This window comes from Mesoplodon mirus (genome assembly GCF_964341445.2).
Source record: "Mesoplodon mirus genome assembly, chromosome: 7".
Taxonomy (NCBI): domain Eukaryota; kingdom Metazoa; phylum Chordata; class Mammalia; order Artiodactyla; family Ziphiidae; genus Mesoplodon; species Mesoplodon mirus.
In genome coordinates this window covers 96010745-96033783 of record NC_138983.1, presented here as the reverse complement: position 1 = coordinate 96033783, position 23039 = coordinate 96010745, and the positions used below count along the sequence as shown (strand labels likewise).

The window sequence follows — 23039 nt, the reverse complement described above, 5'->3', positions numbered from 1 at the left end:
AGACACAGACGCCCAGCAAGGTTAAGCTATGGAGCTGGTAAGCAGTAGGATCAGAATTCAGACCTAGGTCTCTCATTCTCTTTTCAGAGAGACTAGAGGCTGGAGAGTGAAGGGCTGGGCTGGCTGATGTGAAGGGTGAGTGAGGAGAGGGGCGCTGGGCGGATCCCGAGATGGCAGAGATGGGTGATGCGGACTTGGGCTGTTGGAAAGAGGGATTTTCTTCTTTGGGAGAAGAAGCAATTCTTGATTATAGTTCTGGATACAAAAGTTACACATGCCTGTTACACAAATCCAAACAGGGCAGAAACCCATAAAGTGGAAAGTGTCCCCCCGCTGTATCCTCAGTGGCCGGCACACAGTAGGGCTGCAATAAATAGTTGTTGAACGACTGAGTGAAAGTCATGGCTCATGCAGTCTCATCATGCTGGGATAATACTCTCAACACTTTTATGTCTTTTCCTCCAGATTTCTCCTGTGGTCGGATATTGGCATTTGAAAAAAAAAAAAGAAAAAAAAGGGGAGAACACTGTGCATATTGTATTACAACTTTCTTTTTTTTCACATAAAAATACTGTGTATCTTGGATATCTGAGAAAGAGCGATTTTCTATGTATGCAGGGAATCCTTTTATTTGCAACAAAATCTTGCAGAAATAGACACAATCAACTGAGCTTGCAAAGATCAATGTAAAAAGTCCTTTCTTTCCCTTATCAAAAGAAGCTGAGAAACCAGGCAGGAGGAGAGGGGAGCTGACTTTTAAGGTCCTCCTTACATGTTTCCTGTCTTCCAGTGGGACCACACAGTAATCCTTCACCAATCAGATTTTTTTTTTTTTTAGGTCACAGCTTTTTTATTTTTTAATTGAGATATAGTCAATGTAAAATATTGTATGTTTCAGGTGTACAACATAGTGATTCACAATTTTTAGAGGTTATATTCCATTTATAGTTATTATAAAATATTGGCTATGGGCTTCCCTGGTGGCGCAGTGGTTGAGAGTCTGCCTGCTAATGCAGGGGACACGGGTTCGGGCCCTGGTCTGGGAGGATCCCAAATGCCGCGGAGCGACTAGGCCTGTGAGCCACAACTACTGAGCCTGCGCGTCTGGAGCCTGTGCTCCGCAACGAGAGAGGCCGCGATAGTGAGAGGCCAGCGCACCACAATGAGGAGTGGTCCCCGCTTGCCACAAATAGAGAAAGCCCTCGCACAGAAACAAAGACCCAAGACAGCCAAAAAAATAAATAAATAAACAAATGTGGGGTTTAAAAAAAAAAAAAAGAAAAAAAATTAGGAAAAAGTGAAATTAAAAAAAATATATTGGCTATATTCCCTGTGCTGTAAAATATATCATTGTAGCTTATTTATTTTATACATAGTAGTTTGTACCTCTTTTTTTTAAATTGGAGTATAGCTGCTTTACGATGTTGTGTTAGTTTCTACTGTACAGCAACGTGAATCAGCTCTATGTATTCATATATCCCCTCTTTTTTGAATTTCCTTCCCATTCCGGTCACAAAAGGGTGGAACGCTTCATGAATTTCCGTGTCATCCTTGCACAGGGGCCATGTTAATCTTCTCTGTATTGTTCCGATTTTAGTATATGTGCTGCTGAAGTGAGCACGGTAGTTTGTTCCTCTTATTTCCCTACCTCTAACTTGTCCCTCCCCCTTTCCCGCTCCCCACTGGTAACCACTAGTTTGTTTTCTATATCTGTGAGTCTATTTCTTTTTTTCTTACATTCACTAGTTTTATTTTTTAGATTCCACATAAAAGTCATATCATACAGTATTTGTCTTTCTCTGTCTGACTTATTTCACTAAGCATAGTACCCTCCAAGTCCATCCATGTTGCTGCAAATGGCAAAATTGCATTCTTTTTTATGGCTGAGTAGTATTCCACTGCATATGTATATATATATATATATATATATATATATATATATATATATATATCACATCTATTTTTTTGGGGGGGCCACACCATGCAGCTTGTGGGATCTTAGTTCCCCAACCAGGGACTGAACCTGGGCCGTAGCAGTGAAAGCGTCAACTCCTATCCACTGGACCGCCAGGGAATTCCCTACTGCATCTTCTTTATCCACTCATCTATTGATGGGCATGTAGGTTGCTTTCAGGTCTTGGCTATCGTAAATAATGCTGCTATGTACATTGGGATGCATGTATCTTTTTGAATTAGTGTTTTCCATTTTAGGGGAATAAATACCCAGGAGTGGAATTGCTGGATCATGTGGTAGTTCTATTTTTAGTGTTTTGAGAAACCTTCAAACTGTTTTCCGTAGTGGCCACACCAATTTACATTTCCACCAACAGTGTACAAGGGTTCCCTTTTCTCCATATCCTCACAAATAACAGTTGTTATTTGTGTTCTTTTTGGTGACGGCCATTCTGACAGGTGTTAGGTGATATCTTAACCAATCAGATCTTTAGTAGTGACCCCAATCTCCTGGGCTGCTCATGACATGATCCAACAATAGTTACTCAACCTGGATTTCCCTGAGGGATTTATTTCAGGATTTTACAGACCTAGCTCGTTACGTGCGTTTTATCCCTTAGGACAATATTTTAAAAGGCAGGTAGTATGGTGGTTCAGAGCAGGGGCTTTGAGGTCAGAGGGACCTGGATGGAGTCCCAGCTTTACCACTCGGCAGCTAGGAAATGCAGCCCATTGTCAAGAGCCGAGGAAGAAGGCCTGGGAAGAGAACTGAGTGCTCACGGCTAAGAAAATCTGACTAGCTGTCAAATAGAGATGCGGCAGGGGTCACAGGTAAAGGCCCCTCGGCGTGAGTAAATCAAGCTGCCCTACCTGTGTGCATACCCATCTGCTTGCCATCCACATTTAGTTCACATTCAATCAACAAGTATTCAAGGCTGATGCGGATGGCAGCTACCGTTTCCTAAGGCTTATGTGTGACCCTATGATTTGGGTACCACATCGTTTAATCCTCACAACTACCTGGTGAGATCTTAACCCCATTTTATAACCAAGTAAACAGAGGCACACAGAAGTCGAGACCTGCTCACACAGTGAGTAAGCGCACACTTGAGAGTCACACCTTAGCAGCTGGTCTCCAAAGCCTGAACTCAGAATTATTCCCTCTAATGCAAATGGGGCTTTGCTGGGGCGAGGCCCGCGGCGCGCATCAGACACCCTTCACTCCAGGGAATGAAACTCTCAGGTTTGTCTCTGTTCAAGTTAACGACAGAACCTGTCCTCTAGGACCTGGGCATGTACCTGGTACCCCTCTGGATCTTCGGAGGGCGTGTGGGGTCACAGAAAAAGCACAAGTGCCAGGATCACAACGACCTCAGTTTGAGTCCTGACCCTACCATGTACCAGCTGTGTGACTTTGAGCAAGTTCCTTAATGTTATTGATACTCAGTTTCCTTACTTGCAAAATAAAGACGACAATAGTACCTGGCTCATTGGGCTGTTGGAAGACGAAAGTACACAGTACATGTAAAACAACTAACACAGTGACAAGTACCCAGGAGGAGTTAAACAAACCATGGTTCCTACCCTCCTCTTAGGAACTGTGAACACACAAGGCTCTTAGGACTGCTTGCGTATGGTGATGAGTGACTGGGGATCCCCTGCTGGCCTCAGTAATGGGAAGTACCTTGAATCACTTATCATGGTGGACTAACACATAAAAAGTTTTTGAGCCAGCATCTTTTTTTTTTTTTTTTTTTTTTGCGGTACGTGGGCCTCTCACTGTTGTGGCCTCTCCCATTGTGGAGCACAGGCTCCGGATGCACAGGCTCAGCGGTCATGGCTCACGGGCCCAGCCACTCCACGGCATGTGGGGTCTTCCCGGACCGGGGCACGAACCCGTGTCCCCTGCATCGGCAGGTGGACTCTCAACCACTGTGCCACCAGGGAAGCCCCCAATGGCTTAATTTTGCAACCCATGTTTCTTTACGGGAATGTATGACTAGATTTAGAGGCAGAGGCTTCAGTGACTCCTAAAGCCTGGGGAGGGGACAGTGCACACATTGCTTGGCCCCGCTATTACTAGGATAGACATCATGGTCTTTCCTTGTTTTAGTTCTGATTTTGAAGAACAGCTAGAACTGTGGGCCACATCTCTCTTGGTTTCACGCACACTCAGACTCTGCCGTGATTACAACGACAGTAATACAGGGGTTGGGGAGGGGCTGGGTTGCCGGGAGCAATGCAGCGCCCCTGTTCTCTATGCTATCGGTGAGGGGCAGGCACTTACAGAAAAGTTCATCTGGATTTTGCCTCTCTTTTTTTTCTTAAACCCCACATTGTTTATTTATTTATTTTTTTGGCTGTCTTGGGTCTTCGTTTCTGTGAGAGGGCTTCATCTAGTTGCAGCAAGCAGGGGCCACTCTTCATCGCGGTGCGCGGGCCTCTCACTATCGCGGCCTCTCGTTGTGGAGCACAGGCTCCAGACGCGCAGGCTCAGTAGTTGTGGCTCACGGGCCTAGCTGCTCCGCGGCATGTGGGATCCTCCCAGACCAGGGCTCGAACCCGTGTCCCCTGCATTAGCAGGCAGACTCCCAACAACTGTGCCACCAGGGAAGCCTTGCCTTTCTTTTTAAACACATTTAAAAGAAATTCGCACCACCTTCTGGATTACCTTAGACATATCCTGGCTGGGGTTGTTTAATCACCGGAGTTGAAAATCACTCCTCTATTCTCATTCATTATTTCAAGAATGTCAAGTTTGTGCAGCCTCCCTGGAGAGCGCTTTGGCAAGAAGGATCAACGATAAATTTTGGAGTTTCCCACACTTCTCATTCAATACTTTCTTCCTAGTGATACCATTCACACGTATGGCTTTAATCACCATCCATCCATCCACCCGTCCATCCATCCCATCTGACTAAGCACCCGCTATGTGGCACATGTTCTTCTGGGTTCCAGGGCCACACCACTGATACGGTTGGATATCCAGGGTGACAGCTGCGTCCTTGGCACCTCACTTTGGATGTCAACAGGCACCTCACACTCATCTTCCCTCTCAAACCTGGTCCTCCTGTGGCATTCTTTACTCTGGATTTTAGTGAAGGAACCACATCTGTACTTTTAACACAAGCCAGAAACCTGGAGACCTGTAGCCCCCTTTCTCTCCATCACTTCCCTTCTAGCCATATCTAACTCCATCACTGAGGCCTGTTGATTCATCTCTTAAATGCCCCTGGAATCTTCTCTCTTGCTCCGTCCCCTCCATTGCCACAGTGAGGGCCACCATCGTGTCTTGTGACAGCCTCCTAACTGCTCTCCCGGGGTTCTGTGCTGGCCACCTTCCTGTACCTTTTCCACTCGTGGCCAAGATGACTGTCTCCAAATGAAAGCCTGTTCCATCAGTTCCTTACTTAAAACCTTTCGTGGGCTTCTTTCTGCTCTCAGGTTAAAGCAGAGCTTCTTACCAGCGCTCTGCAAGCCCCCGGCCACAACATGATACAGCCCCTGTGGACCTCCTTCACCAGTCCCTGCCCTCCGCCTCCATTTCTTTAAGCCCCTTGAGTTCTCCATGCTTCCTTCGATCCCACCACGCTGCTCCCTCCACCCAGAATGCCCTCCCCTCCCCTCTTTGGCAAATAACTCCTATGCACCCTGCAGGTGCCCTGCCGTCCCTGACCAGGTCAGAGCCCTGCACTTCTTCAAAGCAACTGTCATGATTAAAGTTTTACATGTGAGTGATTTTTCAGTTAACGCCCCACCCTATTCCTCCCTGAGACCCTAAGATCTACAAGCGCAGGGAGAGTGCCTGTTAGTTCCCCAATATTTTATTATGAAAGATTTCAAATGTACAGTGAAGAGGGAGGAATTTTACAGCCAACATCCATATACCCCATAACCTGGATTCTACCTGTTTCTGACCCCATTATATTTCCATCCTGCACTGTGCCTGGTATCTAGGAGGCCTGTGATAAATCTTTGTTGAATGAAAGTGGTTCATATCCTTCCACATCTAGGATGATAAAGATAAGATGAACAGGTATGTGTGAATAATATTTATGTCAGCCTCATCTATTAAGTGTGAAAAACTGGAAGCAACTTAAACGCCCATGATAGAGGACTGGCTAAATAAATTACGGTACATCCTTCAGAATGGGGTTCCTTGCCATCAGTGACAGCGATGATGTAGATCTGTGTGTATTGACATTGAAGGATGCTCCAGATGTACTGTTAGGAATGAAACTAAAGGAAATTGGGTATAATATGATATTATTCTTTTGTAAAGTTAAAAAATCAATACACGTGGATAGGTAGTGCCTATTTTATGCCAGGTACTATTTTAAGTACTTTACATGTATCAATGCATTTTAATCCTCACAAAAATCCTACGGGGTGAGTATTCCCTATTATCCCCATTTTACAGGTAAAGAAACAGGCACAGAGAGGGGAAGTAACTTGCCTAGAATCACACAGCTCTTTCCATGGGAAAATGCCCTGGAAGTTCCACACAAAATATGATCGTAGTGACGATACCAAACGCTAGCGAGGATGTGAAGCAACAGGAACTCTCATTCATTGTTGGCGGGAACGCAAAACAGCCACTTTGGAAAAGAGTTTTGTGGTTTTCTTAAAAACTAAACGTACTCTACGGACTTCCCTGGTGGCGAAGTGGTTAAGAATCCGCCTGCCAATGCAAGGGACACAGGTTCAAGCCCTGGTCTGGGAAGATCCCACATGCCACGGAGCAACTAAGCCTGTGTGCCACAACTACTGAGCCTGTGCTCTAAAGCCCGTGAGCCACAACTACTGAGCCCGCGTGCCACAACTACTGAAGCCTGTGCACCTAGAGACCATGCAACGCAACAAGAGAAGCCACTGCAATGAGAAGCCCGTGCACCACAAGGAAGAGTAGCCCCCGCTTGCGGCAACTAGAGAAAGCCCGTGTGCAGCAATGAAGACCCAACGCAGCCAAAAATAAATAAAATAAAGTGAATTAAAATTAAAAAAAACACCGAAATGTACTCTAACCACACGATTCAGCAACCGCGCCCTTGGTATTTACTCAAAGGAGTTGAAAACATGTCCACACAAAACTCTGCACGTGGACGTTTATGGCAGCTTTATTCGTAACTGCCAAAACTTGGAAGCCACCAGGATGTCCTTCAGTAGGTGAATGGATAATGGAATATTATTGGGCACTTAAAAAGAAAAAAAGAGCTATCAAGCCATGAAAAGACTTGGAGGAAACGAAAATGCATATTACTAAATAAAAGAAACTAATCTGAAAAGTTGTATGATTCCAACTACATGATATCCTGGAAAAGGCAAAAACTATGGTGACGGTAAAAAGATCGGTGGTTGCCAGGGGCTGCGCGGAGGCTGGGAGGGAGCACAGAGGATTTTCAGGGCAGTGAAACTTTTCTTTTTTTTTGGGGGGGGGGATAGGTTCTTTTATTTGAAATAAAAATGTCCAGTTTTGAAAAGAAAAGAAGTTTTCTTAAAAACATAAGTCCTCAAACCACAGGCTTCCCCATGACGAGTTGAATTCCTGAACACTGCAGAGGGATTACTGGAGATGTTGATTACTTAAGGCACTAATAGGAAGGCACTGAAGAACAGCAGGGCCAGGCTTCAATCAGACAAACATGCGCTGCCCTGGAGGAATTGCATAGGCTGGCTTTGAAGTTGGCTTCTCCTTTGCTTCTTTTTATTTTGTTAAACTTGTAGCTTTACTTTCCTCAATTTCTAGAATATCAGTTTCTAGATATTTGGGTTTATGGGTTATCATCATTTTGCTTTATTACCACATCCCTGATCTGTAACTTCACCCACCCCACTTCCCCTCTGTGGACTCCACAGGTGGCTTTTAATGAATTCTGCGTACTTTCTGTTACTATGTAGTTACAGAGTGACCTGAGAAGTGAAACTCATAAATCGAGTTGACGTAATACCAGGGCTTTGTGCACAGAATCCACCAATCTGCTCAGAGATGGCCTGATCTGAACCACATCCCCCACCATGCTCCCTGGCTTCTGCTTAGGGCAGTAGATTTGGGATCAAAGGCACCTTCAGGACTGGACCATCTTCCCGGTGGAGCATCGTGATTTACAGGGCCTCTGGGTCCTCCCTGGGGTGGGCCTCATTATTGGTGGACCTCCTGGTCTCAGGACTTAATGAAGCTCAGGTTGTTGATGTCTCATCGCAGAAAGAATTCAGTGAGAGACAAAGTGATAGGTAAGACGTGGACTTATTTAGAGAGAAACACACTCCACAGAGCGTGGGCCATCTCAGAAGGCGAGAAAGGCCAGGGCAGTGAAACGATTCTGTATGATATTATAATGGTGGATACATGTCATCACACATTTGTCCAAGCCCAAACCCATAGGATGTACAATACCAAGAGTGACCCCTACACAGCATTGTAAATCAACTACACTCCAATAAAATTAAAATGAAAAAGAGTGAACCCTAATATAAACCATGGACTTTGGGTGATTAGGATGTGTCAATGTAGGTTCATCAGTCCTGACAACTGTACCTCTCTGGTGCTGATGCTGATAAATGGGGGAGGCTGTGTATGAGTGGGGACAGGGGGTACCTGGGAAATCTCTGTATCATCCTCTCAATTTTGCCATGAACATAAAACTGCTCTAAAAAACGTCTCTACTCTATATATGTATATATATGGTTACTTCTGAGAGAGAAGATTTAGCATAATTTCGATTTTTCCTTTTGACTCTGTCACGTCTCATTTTTCTCCAGTAATCACATCTCACTTGTGTACTTTTTTCCAGGAACACTGCTTCTCAAGTGGTGAAGCAAAGTGAAGTCTGGAGAAGGGAACACTTGGCCACATACCTAAGAAGCCTCCCTCAACAGATGTCCCATCGTGATCAGATTCAACGCAATATTTCAGTCATGTAACTATGTGAGAAAAGAGTTTCAATCACCTTTGTCGGAGCTGCAGAACTGGATCCCCACCTCGTGGAGGAGATGCTCCGTTTCCTCCAGCCAGGACAGTGACAGGCGCAAGATGTCCAGCACCACCTTCTGGAGCCCTGAGACAGGTGGGCTCACCTGCAGGTGCTGCAGGAGGTCGACCTCCTTCTTCAGGTCATTGCTAGAGCAAGACATTGTCATGCACGCCTGGAAAGAGATGAGGTCGTGAGGAGCCCGGGCACCATCGCCAGAAATACCACCTGATGGTTGTGACCCGCACAGAGCAGTGTTCTTGACGGGCCCGTGAAGCAGGCAGGACCGTATGTTGGCCGCCCTGTGACGGCCCAGTTCTACTTCCCTTTTTTGGGGGGCAGAAGGAAGGAGGCAGCTTTTATTTCACGTGCACTCTAATTGGGACTCTGGATGGTCAAAGAGACCCTTTGTTTAGGTATAGGCAATTCCAAAGCCAAATTGCCAAGGACGATTTGGCTGAAAGGGGAAGCAAATTTGGTTACAGAATTCCTGCTGATATCAACACACAAGCTGGTCATAAAGTGCGGTTTCCTGATTTGAAAGAGTGCTGACAAGCCAACATTTGCCCAGACTCCCCAGATAGCAGCTGCATATTTCCAGAGAAAGCAGAAGCAGCTGCCTGATGTGATAACCTGGATCCCTGCATGGGGGCCATGAAGTGGGGGCTCTGCCAGACCCTCTGGTCCAATAAGGGTAAGAGCAGCCTTCCACTGCTGGGACAGAAAAGAAAACTGCAAAAAAAGAGCAGAATGTTTCTTTGGTTTCTCTGGAAATAACACGGGGCTGTTTTTTTTCCCCCGGGGTCTGGGGCCTCCCAAAGGCAGTACTTGGAGTGTGTCGGGCAGCTTCTCCTTGGCCACACCAAGTTCACCTGGGAGGCATTTCTGGAGGTCCTTTGTATTCTGATCTCAAACAGATTTCTCCAACAAGAGAAAAGGTGGACTAAAAGCAGAGCTGGACAATTTCCTGAACAAGGAGCACAAAAATGAGACACAGGGGACATTTGAGGAATGGAGAAGGGGGCACCTGGCAACTGTCTAAGGATGTCTTCAGCTTCTTGATGTTCTGGGTGATTTCCTCCTCTTTGCAGCTGCTGAGCTGGGTCTCCTTCTGCAGGGTCTGCTTTTTCTGCCAAACGTTGATATTGTCCTCTGTGACCCTGCTGCTCTTCTCTAGTAACTGGTGAGAAAAAGAAAAAAAAAAAAGATTTAAAATGCAGGGTGGGGCTTCCCTGGTGGCGCGGTGGTTGGGAGTCTGCCTGCTGATGCAGGGGATGCGGGTTCAAGCCCTGGTCTGGGAAGATCCCACATGCCGCGGAGCAACTGGGCCTGTGAGCCACAACTACTGAGCCTGCGCGTCTGGAGCCTGAGCTCCGCAACAAGAGAGGCCGCGATAGTGAGAGGCCCGCGCACCGCGATGAAGGGTGGCCCCTGCTCGCCGCAACTGGAGAAAGCCCTCGCACAGAAACGAAGACCCAACCCAGCAAAAATAAATAAATAAATTAATTAAAATGCAGGGTGGCTCTGGGGGGAGGGGACCTGGAGGGCTTCAGCTTAAGCTCAGAGGAGGGAGGTCCTGGCGTGTTTTGGGGATGGCTCTGGAGGGTGGATATTGGCTCTGTCACCGGGGCATGTTTCACAGGATCAGAGATGGTTTTTTAAGAGCCAAAGGCCTGTCATGTGGCCACGAGTGTGTTCTAGATTCTTCTGCATTCTGGGAGGGATTCATCACGCTGAGCCTGATGCTGTGGGCTCCTAAAAAGGAGGTCGTCCGAGAGAAGCCCGTGGTATGATCTTGTGACCCGCGCGCTGACACCCAGGATTGGAGAGGATAAACGGAAGGATAATAAGGCATCGTTACAGCCAGAGGCCCACCTTCACTGCCATCTGCCACTTCAGGAGGAACGAGCGAGCGAGGACGCACCGTCCATGCTGAGGCCGCCCCTTTCCTCGCGGGGCTAACGGAGGTTCACCGTGCGGGTCTGCCGACCAGACACAGTCCTGGGTGGTTTAATTTGATTTTCACAGAAACACTGCAAGGGAGTTTAACTGGCTTTTACTTGAAAAGCCAGGAAATCCCAGAAAATCAAAACAAATCTTTATGGTGTAGCAACAGTGTGAAAATTATGTGCCACCAACAAAAAACAGGAACATATGCTCCCAGTGTCTGGAGCCCCGGGTCCTTGAAGGAGAAAGTGGGGAAGAGAGACGAGCCTGCTGACTGGAGACGGGTTTGTCCTGGAACGGTTTCACGCGTCCGCAGGTGGCCTTGAGGACCTGACCTCTGAAAAGCTCCAGCTGCAGCACAAAGAAAGGGAAGGGGATGAGGTGAGGGGCGCAGCTGCAGCGGCACGGCTGGGGGAGGCGCCTCCGTCGCTGGGTCTGGGAGAAATCGGTGAGAAGGCTCTGCACGCCTTCAGTGGTCATTATGGGTAATTAACACCTTCACCTCTCACCGGAAGGGGCAGTGCCCACACAAGAGAGGGGGACAGCAGGTTTTAATGACTTTTCAGGTGTGCCCGCCTAACCTAGCCGACGCACACGGTCAGCACACACACGTCTCGGGCTCTCGGAAGAGCCACTTGCTGCCAATTATCCAGTGGGAAGTCCAGGGCCAGGAGCGCTCTTCCGTAATTGCTACGTTGGCACCAGGCTGTGAGATAAACATTGAGGCTGTCAGCCCGGGTAACTCGTGTCATCAGCAAGGGCGCCTGGGGAGAGAAGGAGGAGCTGCCTGCTGCCGTTTTGTGCCTTAGACCTTGTGTCCTGAAGACGACGTCTCCTGTACTCCTCTCCAGGTCCCCGGAGCCTGGTGCAGCGCCTGGCACACAGCAGGCACTCAATAAACGTTCATCGAATGCTTAGAACAGAAACACCTGTCAAGTCAGATGTTCAAAGTCCTCTCCTTCAGTTCAGCCAGTTTTTACTGAGTGCCTCCCTGATGCTGGTGTCTTCATATTACGGATGATGAAACAACGCAGTTAAATTAAGTCAGGGCTTCTAGAATGACGAGTTCAAGATGCCCCAGGCTCATGAGACTTGAACGGCAAAGAAGCCCAAGTTTCTCTGGAAATTTCCCAACGTGATGGCCCTTGGCCTGGGTTTTTGGCTCACTGGCAAAATGTGGTCATGAAAGGCTCTAAAACAGAGCACTGAAAGACCACAAGGGCCACGGAATCAATGAGAACGTCAACAGGTCCTAAGACACAGGAGTCTGCTGCACACCAGGGAGCTCTGGGAAGCCAAGTAGAGGAATTGTGACTCTTCTAAGGACACCTCTGCAGTCATCCTGCCAGAAGCCAGCCGGGTGATTGGAGGGACTCTGGGTCGTCTGCTGGTTTCATGGCCAAGGGAGGGTCCTAGCTCGCCCGAGGAAGAGGTTATGTAGAGAGGGCCCTGTGGGCAATGGCCCGCATTATCACCAGAGGCGCCCTACAGGACTGCTTGGTGGGGGGTGGGGGTGGGGAGGGACAGGTCCTGCTGGACGATGGGCTGAGTCCTGTGGTCACTGGCCTGGGGAAGGGCAGGACCTCAGGCCAGGAGCGGGCTGTGGAGACAAGGGGGTGAAGCAGGAAGGCCCAGGCAGCGCAGAGAAGCCTCGTTCGTCCTTTCTCTCTCGAGTCTAGACCTGGAGGAATCTCAGTGTCTCTGAGGGTCTTCCTGGATGACCCCTGGCCAGAGCCATGACCAGGCGCTCGGCAAGTGGCGCAGATCATGCCCTCAAGGCGGGTGTGCGCCGTGGGTGCAGAGTGCCAGCAAGGTGAGGGGTAGCCCAGGTGCACGGAGGGAGGCCCAGGCTGGCGGGCTCTCTGCCTTGCTAAGGGGTCGGCAACCTGCAGGAGAAAGGACACCAGGGATGATGGTGTGGAAGTTGGTTGAAGAGGCTTTCAAACCTGCCTGAGGGTCAGCATCGTCATTTAACTTGTGGGTGCCTCTGAAGTTTAGCGCGTGGGACAAATTCCGGTCACACTGATGGTTCAGGCTTGGATGCTACCAAACGCAAGGGCTTTGGGAACTGGGCTGGGTGGGACGGAGGGCTCCTTTGAGGATTGTGGTTCTTAACCTTTTTTGGTGGTTTACAGATCCTTCTGAGCATCCAATGAGTGATGAGGTGGACTCACTCTCCCAGAAAAAGAAAAGCACAAACACATACATGCAAAACGTTCTTGGTCCCCCTGGAGCCGTGGCTGCCAGGAGAGGATGCCTCGTGGAGGGGGTCCAAGATGGGCTGCCCTCGGTGGGCTGTGTTCTGGAGGGCCAGTGCCCCGTCTTGGGTTCTCGTTTGCTCTCCCTTAGCCTTTGGTGAAGGCTCGTTTGCATGTTCTGGCCCTCATGTCTGTGCCACGTGTCAGAGGAAGGGCCACTGGGCCATCTTGGGTCAGAGGCCTGGGAAATGGCCCTCTCCCCACCCTGCCCACCTCCAACTGGCATAAGCTGTGGTATTCTGGGTTTTACTTTATTAAGAAAAGTGGCAGGACTTCCCTGGCGCTCCAGTGGTTAAGATTCCATGCAGCCACTGCAGGGGGCACGGGTTCCATCCCTGGTCGGGGAACTAAAATCCTGCAAGCCACGCAGTTCGGCCAAACAAAACAAACAAACAAACAAACCAACAAACAGAAATGTAGCATTTCCCTGGGGACACTGACTGTAGCATCTGTTTGGGGGCCCAGAGGAAGAAAGATCGCTCTAAATGTCAGGACAAAAAATGTGAAGGAGAAAGTGCTAGAAACACCACCGGAGTCAAGAGCTCAAACCCTTCCCAAGAGGGAACCGCACAGCTGGTTCACTGGGGTGGGCCTTGAGCTGGGACTGGCTGCTTGGTTAGGGTCTCAGGCAACAGCAAACACTGGAGTGGGCAGCTTCCCAGAAGGAAAAGCCTCTTTAGTGAAATCCACGGGGACGCGGAAGCCGCACAAAGCCCTGCCCCTGAGATAAGCGGGTGAACTAAGCCAGGCCGTCTTCCTCCTCATTCATCCCTGCCGGCCGCTTGGGTGCGGGATTCCCTGGAGAGCACGGGCCCGTGAAGGGGCTCTGCAGCACGCCTACCTGACCTACTGCCCTTTCCAAATTGGCTTTAATGAGGTTTTCTCTGTTCCTCATTTCTTTCAGCTGAAGCAATTTCCTTCTGGAATCCTCCCGAAGCTTCTCTTCAACCTGAAAGGATGATGAAAGCGTGGGCTTGCTGCTAATGTGATCATCATGCCCTCTGGGGAAACTCTTCTGGGGGGGCTAATGGCAGTGGGGGAGTCCCTGAGGGGTAGGGACAGCTGCAGCCCAGCAGCAGGGGTCACAGGCATGCACAGGGTGGAGGCAAACTCACAGGGAGTTGCCCCCTACGGGAAAGGGCCGAGCTCTGCACCCGGGGCTCAACTATGTTCTACCGCACACTCCCATCCCAGCTCGGTCCCTAACAAGCCGTAAGACACTCGGAAAGTTATTTCACTGCTCCGTGACTCAGTGTCCTCATCTGTCAAATGGGGATGATGATACTAGTATCACTGCATAGAGTTATTGTGGGGATTCAATGTGTGGAATAGTGCTTAAGGGCTCTGTGAGAGTGTTAAGTACTGTTGTAACCTATGAAAGGTGGACGGGACTGTCCGCCGTACAGTCTCGTTCTAATAACTCGTGATGGGTACTTGGAAATGTTATGATTGGGTTTATTATCATAACTGTTTGTCGTCACCACTTTGAGCACACTCACTGGTGGTAACCTCTCTGGAGGCTTGCCAAAGCAATGTCTATTAAGAACTGCAGCCTGCCAAGGAAGGCATTTAAAGTGGAGAAGCTTGCCTACTTTTCCCCCCTTGCTTGGGTAACAGTCAACGCACGGTAAGCTTGGGCGTGCTCCACGCTACCCTTGGCTGGCCAGTGTAGGCCTCACAGCTGCTCAATTCTTGGATGCACCTGCTGAGCCCTGGGCCCTGGCACTAACAGGAAATGAGGCAAACTCTCATAAATAAATGGAAAGTTTTTGTGCTGAAACAAATTCACAGGCTGTGTTTTTACGGATCTGAAGAGGGGGATCACAGGGATGTAATAAAAGACCCAGAAAAGCCCTTAAGAGCTTTCTTCTGAGTAGTGTGGTCCAGTGGAAGAGCCTCTACCCAGCTCCGTTACCTTGGAAAAGTCATCTAAGCTCTCTGGGCCTTAGTTTTCTCCCAGGTCTAAACATGCTCTGACTTCTATGTCAGCAGCCTTTTTCATATGCTGCAAAAGCCAAGTCCAGCCTTGGACTCTGCCCTTATCTGTGTTCTGCATGAACAGCCCCCGTTCCCGTCCCCAAGCCTCAGAGTCACCTTCAGCGGCCGCCCTGCTCCCTCCCTCACACTCGCTGGTCTCACGCCTGTCCTCCAGTCCCTCTAACATGCAAGCTGGACTGTGACAACTGGCCTCCTCGCCTCGAGTTTAGTTTCTTCCAGTGCAATCTTAACGGTACTCTGAGAGTTACCCAGCTGTAAGGCAGCTCTGTCCAACAGAAATTTCTGCAGCGGTACAGGTACTCTGAGCGAGGTTGTGTTGTCTAATACGGCAGCCACCAGCCACATCTGGGGATCGAGCACTCGAAATGGGGCTAGTGTGACGGAGGAACTGAACTAAACATTTTAGTTAATTTTCATTAATTTCAGTGTAAACAGTAGCATGTGGCTGTTTGCTATGCCAGCGTCACTGAAGTCAGACGAACCTGGAGTCAGACAAAACCGACTGTGCCATTGGGCTAGTTACTTTACTAGTAACTAGTAGCCTTGACTTTCTCATCTGTAAAATGGAGAGGATGATTTCTAGATCACAGCGCTGTTGTGAAGATGAAGAGATGAAATGTTCAAGGGAACGCCTAGTACGTGAGAAATTGTAACTATCATTTTCACCCTGATTACTGTCCACGAATGTCATTGCATCAGTCACTTGTTCAGAAGCCTTAGGAGCTCCCCACTGCCTGTGTGGTACAGAGCCCAAGCGCCTGAACTAAGGCAAAACACCAAGCTAGGGATTCAAGAAGCCCCTACGAACTCTGAACGAGGTAAATAAAACTGAATCCACCCCTAGATAAACCATAATAAAACTGCTGGAAATCAAGGGAAAAGACAATCTTAAAAGCAACTGGAGAAAAAGACAGATTATGCAAAGGTACAACAGTTAGGCTTACAGATGACTTCTAAATAGAAATAATAGGAGCCACAAGACAATAGTGACATATCTAATGCTGTATCTAATGTGCTGAAAGAAAAGAATTGCCATTGTAGAATTCAATACGCAGTCAAATGTGTTTTAAGAATGGAGGTTAAATATACATCTCCAGACAGACACACAGGCACATTTGAGAATTTGTCATCAGCAGAGCCACAATGAGGGAAAACATTAAAGGGTATTCTTCAGACACAAGAAAAATGAACCCAGGTGGGTGATCAGAGATGCAGAAAAGACAAGCAACAGTAAGGGTAATGTGTGGATATAATACTGACTATAGCAAAACACTAATCATGTCTTGTGGGGTATTAACTATCAAGAGGAGTTTAGAAAATGACAGCAATGGCTTATAAATCTGGAGGGGGTAAGTGAAGTTAAGGTGTTTGAAACTCACTGCACTGTCAAGGAGAAGGGCATAATTATCAACTACCATTGCCTCTTGGTAAGTTAAGAATGCAGGGCTTCCCTGGTGGTGCAGTGGTGGAGAGTCCGCCTGCCGATGCAGGGGACATGGGTTCGTGTCCCGGTCCAGGAGGATCCCACATGCTGCAGAGCGGCTGGGCCTGTGAGCCATGACCGCTGAGCCTGTGCGTCCAGAGCCTGTGCTCCGCAACCGAAGAGGCCATAACAGTGAAAGGCCCATGTACCGCAAAAAAAAAAAAAAAAAAGAATGCACATTATAGTCTTCAGGATGACTACTAAGAGAATAGTAGAAGAGTGAAAAACTTAATTAATGTGTGATTTTGGTGAGTCAAGGATGAAAGCTATTGTCTTACTATTACTAAAAGAATAGTAAAAAAGTGAAATATTTCCAAGCTAATAGAGGGGGAAAGTGGAATAAGAGAAAACCATCCACTCAGAAGGAGGCAAGAAAGGAGAGAAAAAGGAACATACCACAGATGGTACATCTGGTATTGAGCAAGAAGATAGATTTAAACCCCAGTACATGAGTAATTACATAATATAAATGGACTAAAAGTCAAAATTGTCAAACTGGATTTTGTAAAAATGATACGCTATTTGGAAGGCATATGTCCAAACCTTAAGACAAAAATTGACAGAGAATGTATGAAAAAGATATGGCATGAAAACTCTAACAAACAGAAAGCCAGTGGTGAAGCTGAATGACAAAGGAGACGTTAAGGGAGAAACACTACTAGAGATGAAAAGGGACATTTCATGATGATCTAAAGTTTTGCTCTACAGGAAGTATTAGGATTCTAAATTTATATGCACCTAGTAACACAGCCTCAAAATATATAAAGCAAAAATCGTTCATATTAAAAGAAGAAACACACAAATGACAAACATGTTGAGATTTTTAAAAACATTCTCAATGATGGAACAAAAAGACAAAAAAAATCAATATGAGAATTTAAGTTGGATCAACATCATTGGCAAACTTGATTTAATGGATCAATTCTTTCTTAGATAATTTCACAATTAAGATTTGAAGGCAGTCTAGGGTAGTGGTTACACACAGGAGCTTTGGAGTCAGGCAGACCTGGATTCAAGTTCTGCCACAACTACTTTATGCAAGTGAACTTGGATAACTTCCTTCACCTCTGTGAGCCTCAGTTTTCCCGACTGTAAAGTGGGGTTAATACCAGTATAGACCGCATGGGGTCATTGTGAGGATGAACAGAGATGATGCAGGTGGAGTGCTGGCCCCAGAGTGGTTCCCAGGCCGACCTGTCCCTGCCATACCTTGCTCTTTTCCCGCAGCGTCATAGAGATCAGGCTCTGCTCGGTACTGCTCATTTTCAGCTCCACCCTGAGCTTCCTCATTTCTTTTTCCATGTCATGGATTTGCTGAAAGAGTTCCAACAACAGGGAAGTCAACTTCACAACTCATTTCATCCGGTTCATTAAGGCAGAAACCTAGTCTGGGATTCGCTTCATTCCTTCCCTTGGGGGACAATTCCACATCTTTGAGGCAAAGTGGACTTTCTTTCAACGGATGCAATGAAAGGGCTGGGTGAGGGAAAATTTGAGTTTCTTTTGAAGATCAGCATGGATCCTGGATTAAACAGTATAAGATACCTATCCACTCATTAGAGTCTCTTTCCTTGGGGCACATTTTTGAGTTCAATCTAAATAAGGGCTGTTTGGAAGACACAATGGGCACAGTTTGGAAGAAAAGAACAATGACATTTTTCTTTTTTCTCATTTGAGGCAGAGAAGTGTGCTCCTGACAGAGAGAAGAACACACGTCTCCTCCCCCCATCCTAGGCACCGTCCTTCCCAACGGATGGAAAATGTATGCCTGGTGATGTGCACGAGGGTTCGGGCCAGTACAGGGGGTGAACATTTACATTTAGTGGTCATCTTTTCATTGTATTAATTTTTATGTTCACCTTCCATACAAGGCCAGTGATACATTTGCTTTTTATTGTGTTTTTATGAATTGTTGTAAAATTGAATGTATTTAAGCAAAAATACTTCAAGAAGAGTTGTGTTAATAACAGTGTTCAGGGCTGTGATAAAACTTGTGACAGTGGATCATGAAAGTCTGGGCATCACAAGTCCAGGGGTAGGGACCACGGTGAATTTCTAGCAGCATACGGTGGCCACCTCTCGTCCCTTTCCCCAGGGGAATCCTGATGAGGGGCCTTGAGCCAACTGCCCAGAAAATCTGGGGAGCGTGTGTTTTCCATGGTCTTTTCACCCATCTCTTTGAGGCTAGCAAATCAAAGAATTAGGAGACTACATTAACAGACAGACACCCAGAAAGCCCCAGAGCTTGTGCTAGCTAATGGGCCAAGGAACCCCTCCAAAACACTCAAGGTCACAATCTAGGCTTTCAGTGGACACCTAGGGGTCAGAAGTTTCAACGCACGGTTTTGCAGAGTTTTAACTCTTTCTCTTGGGCTTCCCAGTTCTCCTTCTGGGCATCTTCCTTCTGTAACTCTTCTTTCAGCACTGAGCACTGTGGAGAAAAAGGACAAGGCCACGGGGGCTTGGCTGGGGGTCCCAAGTACCTGTGTTCATGCCCAGGAGTGTTTCCTGCTGTATAAGCCAATCACACCTCTGAATTCTGAGAGGTAAGACCATTTGTGTGATGGGAGCACGGGATCCTGCAGTCCTTCCCAGTTCACCCCTCTCATGAATTCTGAGGAATAGAGCGTCTAAATTCCTCTTCAAAGTTAGCAAACTTCACTGCAGGGGAAATCCAGCTGTGCAGAGTCTGGGTACTTAGGGTGCAGGAATTGGGATGTTTTCACGCTGTGACCGGTGAGGGTGGAGGGGGCCGAGCCAGTGAGCTCGGGTCCATCTTACGGCTTTTGTGCAGGTTGAGTCTCAAAGACACAACTGCCCCGACTGGTGTGGAGGGGTAAACGGAGCTGTCTTGCCCGAAGGCAGCTCGGCAACAGGCATTAAGGGCATAAGGATGGATGTGCCTTCTTTTGACCCAGCAATTCCCACTTTAGGAATGTACCTTAAGGACAATGACTGGAGAAATAAGTAAATCTGTAGTTTCAAGGATGCTCTTCACAGAATTGTCCGTAACAGTGGAAGAAAAAAAAAAAAAAGAGGAAACAACCCAAGTGTTGTTTAGAACAGCAGACCACTTTATAACACTGGGTACATCCAGGAGAAAGTATGTAGCTTTTAAGACGAATGATAAGAGCGTTGATTTATTAGCACGGGAAAATAGTAAGTATTTAAAATTTTTAAAAATGTGCATAGTATAAATTCACTATAAAATGATTGATTGATTGATTTCTAGGCAATATATAGAAATAAGACTGGAAGAACATACATGAAAATATTAACACTGATTTCTCAAGGTAGCATTTCCTCTCCTCTTTTTATTTTTTCTTCTCAATGTCATCTACTTATTTTTCTAAAATTAACACACATGATGTATGTCATTTAAAAAAAAAGGCATATCAAATGTTCACAAGAGCAGTACCCTTGGTGGTGACGAGCCCTTCTGCTATTGGCCAGCACAGTCTAGAGGAGAAGGGACCTCATTCCGAGGTCAACGAGGAAGGGGAAACAGGGACATAAATCATCCAAATGCACTTCAGGAGGTAGAAGAGCCAAGCAGGTGCTGTCTTTGCAGATTCCTTCTACTTAGCACCAGCTCTGCATCCCCTTCCCGTCCCCAACACACACACACACACACACACACACACACACACACACACACACACACAGACCCCACATTAAACAGCTATAGCACATGCCTGGGAAGACACTCTGCTTGGGAGAAACGAATGCAGAGGGCTTGGCCAGGCAGCCAACCTAGGGCAGAGGCAGAAGAGCACAACTAAAACCAGCCTCCCACTTCTCAGAAAACGATTTTGTCATCCCCATTTCACAGATGGGGAAATGGAGGCCAAATAAGTTACAATAAAAGAAAGCTCTGGGATGGGACCCTGGTCTGTCTGATCCCAAAGCTCGTGCAGTGCCTTTCACCAGCTCCAAACTGGGTATGGTACTACGTACCAGCTATTACTTACTGTGCCTTTTCCTTGGAACCTCAAGATCTGTTCTCACCCCACCCCCATGCAGACCTAGCTATCGGGTAGCCTCTGGGAATCTCTGAGTTGCCACCTGAGATGAAAGCTTTGAGGTTTTACCTTGACTCACAGGAACAGGCACATCATGCAAATACTGAGAAATCTTATCCTATAGAGTCAGGATTCTAAAGTTAGCATTGAAGGCAAGATTTGCAAATAGTCAAAGTTACATGTACAAAGCTCTTTGCTTGCCTACCACGTCCATCTTCCATAGAGACATTCTACACACTAAAGTCTAAGGAAGGAATGAGCGTCTGCGTGTTTGCATCTGGATCTTCAGACGTTCTGCTGTGAAGACAGTTATGAGAACCAGCGGTGCTGGGGCCACGATGCAGCCGTGTGGTCATCCTTGCTCACAGAGAGATCGTATTCTGTTTAATGTTAAACTTTGCAATGGCAGTATATGCTCATAGGTGTGTTTGTTGCTGGGATTAAACAAACTCATTTATAATAGGGGTTAGAAAATGTTTGCTGGATTTTAAAATCTATTATGCTTCTTCTGAGCCACATACATGCTGTCCTTTGAAAGGCTTCAGAGAACTTGGCCACCTGCCCAGCAGCTACCCTCCCTGGGTCCTTGGGCACTGGCCTCATCTCACCACCGTGTGTCATGTGACTCCACTGTGTCTGCTTTTTGCAGCTACAATTTGCTGATGACCCGACACTCACTCTGGAGCTGAGGGCTTCAAGCTGGTGATCCTTTTCTTTGTTCTCACTTTTCAGTTGATTCACCTCCTGTTGTAATTGTTGAACTTGACCATCCTTTACTAACGCGTCTCTTTGCAAAGATGACACCATCTCTGTAAAAGAACCAAACCAAACCAAAACAAAAGACTCATGGAGGTCAAAGAGGCAGGAAGGATTATTGGCAACACCATGGCTGTCAGCCAATGTTCGGAAAAGACCTTCCAAGCCCAGGCCACCACCGCTGCCCGCCTACAATTGGGGAGGCTTTTTCCAAGGGTCCCAGAGCAGGAATGGGAATGAGAGCGAAGTCCATGGAACAGGGTTTGAGGCTTCAGTGAGAATGAGGGGCAGTCAGCACCAGCGAGAGGAGAAGCCTTTGGGGGCCTCTTGTGGGCACAGGCCAGGCAAAGCTGGGAGGAGAGGCCACACCATGGGCCTGGGGAACAAAGGCCCAGCACAGGGAAGGTCCAGGAATTCTTCTCCAGAGGCCAGGAGACGGGCGTGTGGCAGAGGGCACTGCTGGACACTATTGATGGGGTGGGTGGTTGGTTTCTCAGTCCTCTGAGTTTGGACCCCTCTCTACCACTTATTAGCTTCGTGGTCTTGGACAAGCTATTTCACCTCCCACTGTCTGTCCCACACAGAGTTATTGTAAGGGTCAAATGAGACAGTATGCCCCAAGAACACAAAGTGGCTAAATTATGTTTGTTACATGGCGCCTATTATTTTTCTCGGCAGCCAGCTTCCAAAATGGCCCCAATGATCCCTACCACCTAGAATTCATGCCCTGTGTAGCCCCTCCCACCGTGAATAGGGCTGCCATGGGTCACCAATATGATACTGTGGAAATGACGGACTGTTTCCTCTCAGGCTGGGTCATAAAAGAGACTGTGGCCTCCTCTTTGCTCTCTCTCCAATCACTCACTCTGGGGGAAGCCAACTGCTGTGTCGTGACGACACTCAAGCAGCCCTAGAGAGAAGCATGTGTGCTGAGGGACTAAGGCCTCCAGCCAATAGCCACATGAGCAGCCATTCTGAAGGGGGATCCTCCGGCTCCCCCCGAGGCTTTAGATGACATGACTGATGCTCCAGCCGACATCTTGACTGCAACTCATGAGAACTAAGTCACCCCCCGCTCAAATCCTGAACTACAGAAACTGGAGGAGATAATAAATATTGGTTGGGGTTTTATCCATTACATTTTGGGGTAACTTGTTATGCAGCAATAGATAACTCCTCCATTACTGTAGTATCATTTTTTTAACATCTTTATTGGAGTATAATTGCTTTACAATGGTGTTTTAGTTTCTACTTTATAACCAAGTGAATCAGTTATGCATATACATATCTCCCCATATCTCTTCCCTCTTGCATTGTAGTATCATTTTGAATAAAAGTGGGAAGAAGGGTGCATAAATGCAGTGGTATTGGGTTATCTCCTACGGTTCTTTTCTTGAAAGAACATCAGGCCCAGTTTTAGTGGTAGGTATCAATCAAGAATGTCTATGAAATAAAGCACAAAATGCTCCAGAATTTCATTTTAAAAATGAGCTTTGCCTCCAGGACAGAGTTCAGTTACTTGGAAGTCCCTCTGGGGCTTGCCACACTTTGAGTGGGTCCAGCCCATCTCAAGCGTTATCCCAACCCAGGCCTGTCCGACTCCCTGATCGGAGAAGGTGGGATCTGAGACAGGCTTGATGCTTGGATGAGGTTT

General features: G+C 47.3%; 1 protein-coding gene across 1 annotated transcript in view; it reads right to left on the bottom strand.

The window, feature by feature from the left end:
* Positions 1–23039, bottom strand: part of LOC309808893 (forkhead-associated domain-containing protein 1-like) — a gene marked incomplete at both ends in the record, with an annotated part of 407547 nt that overhangs the window by 323361 nt on the left and 61147 nt on the right. The window contains 8 exons of the mRNA XM_082629465.1: positions 3253–3269; positions 8901–9096; positions 9949–10101; positions 11136–11219; positions 13968–14075; positions 17817–17921; positions 18949–19038; positions 21308–21438. Of these exons, the coding sequence (XP_082485591.1) occupies positions 3253–3269; positions 8901–9096; positions 9949–10101; positions 11136–11219; positions 13968–14075; positions 17817–17921; positions 18949–19038; positions 21308–21438 (884 nt within the window). The remainder of the gene's footprint in view (positions 1–3252; positions 3270–8900; positions 9097–9948; positions 10102–11135; positions 11220–13967; positions 14076–17816; positions 17922–18948; positions 19039–21307; positions 21439–23039) is intronic.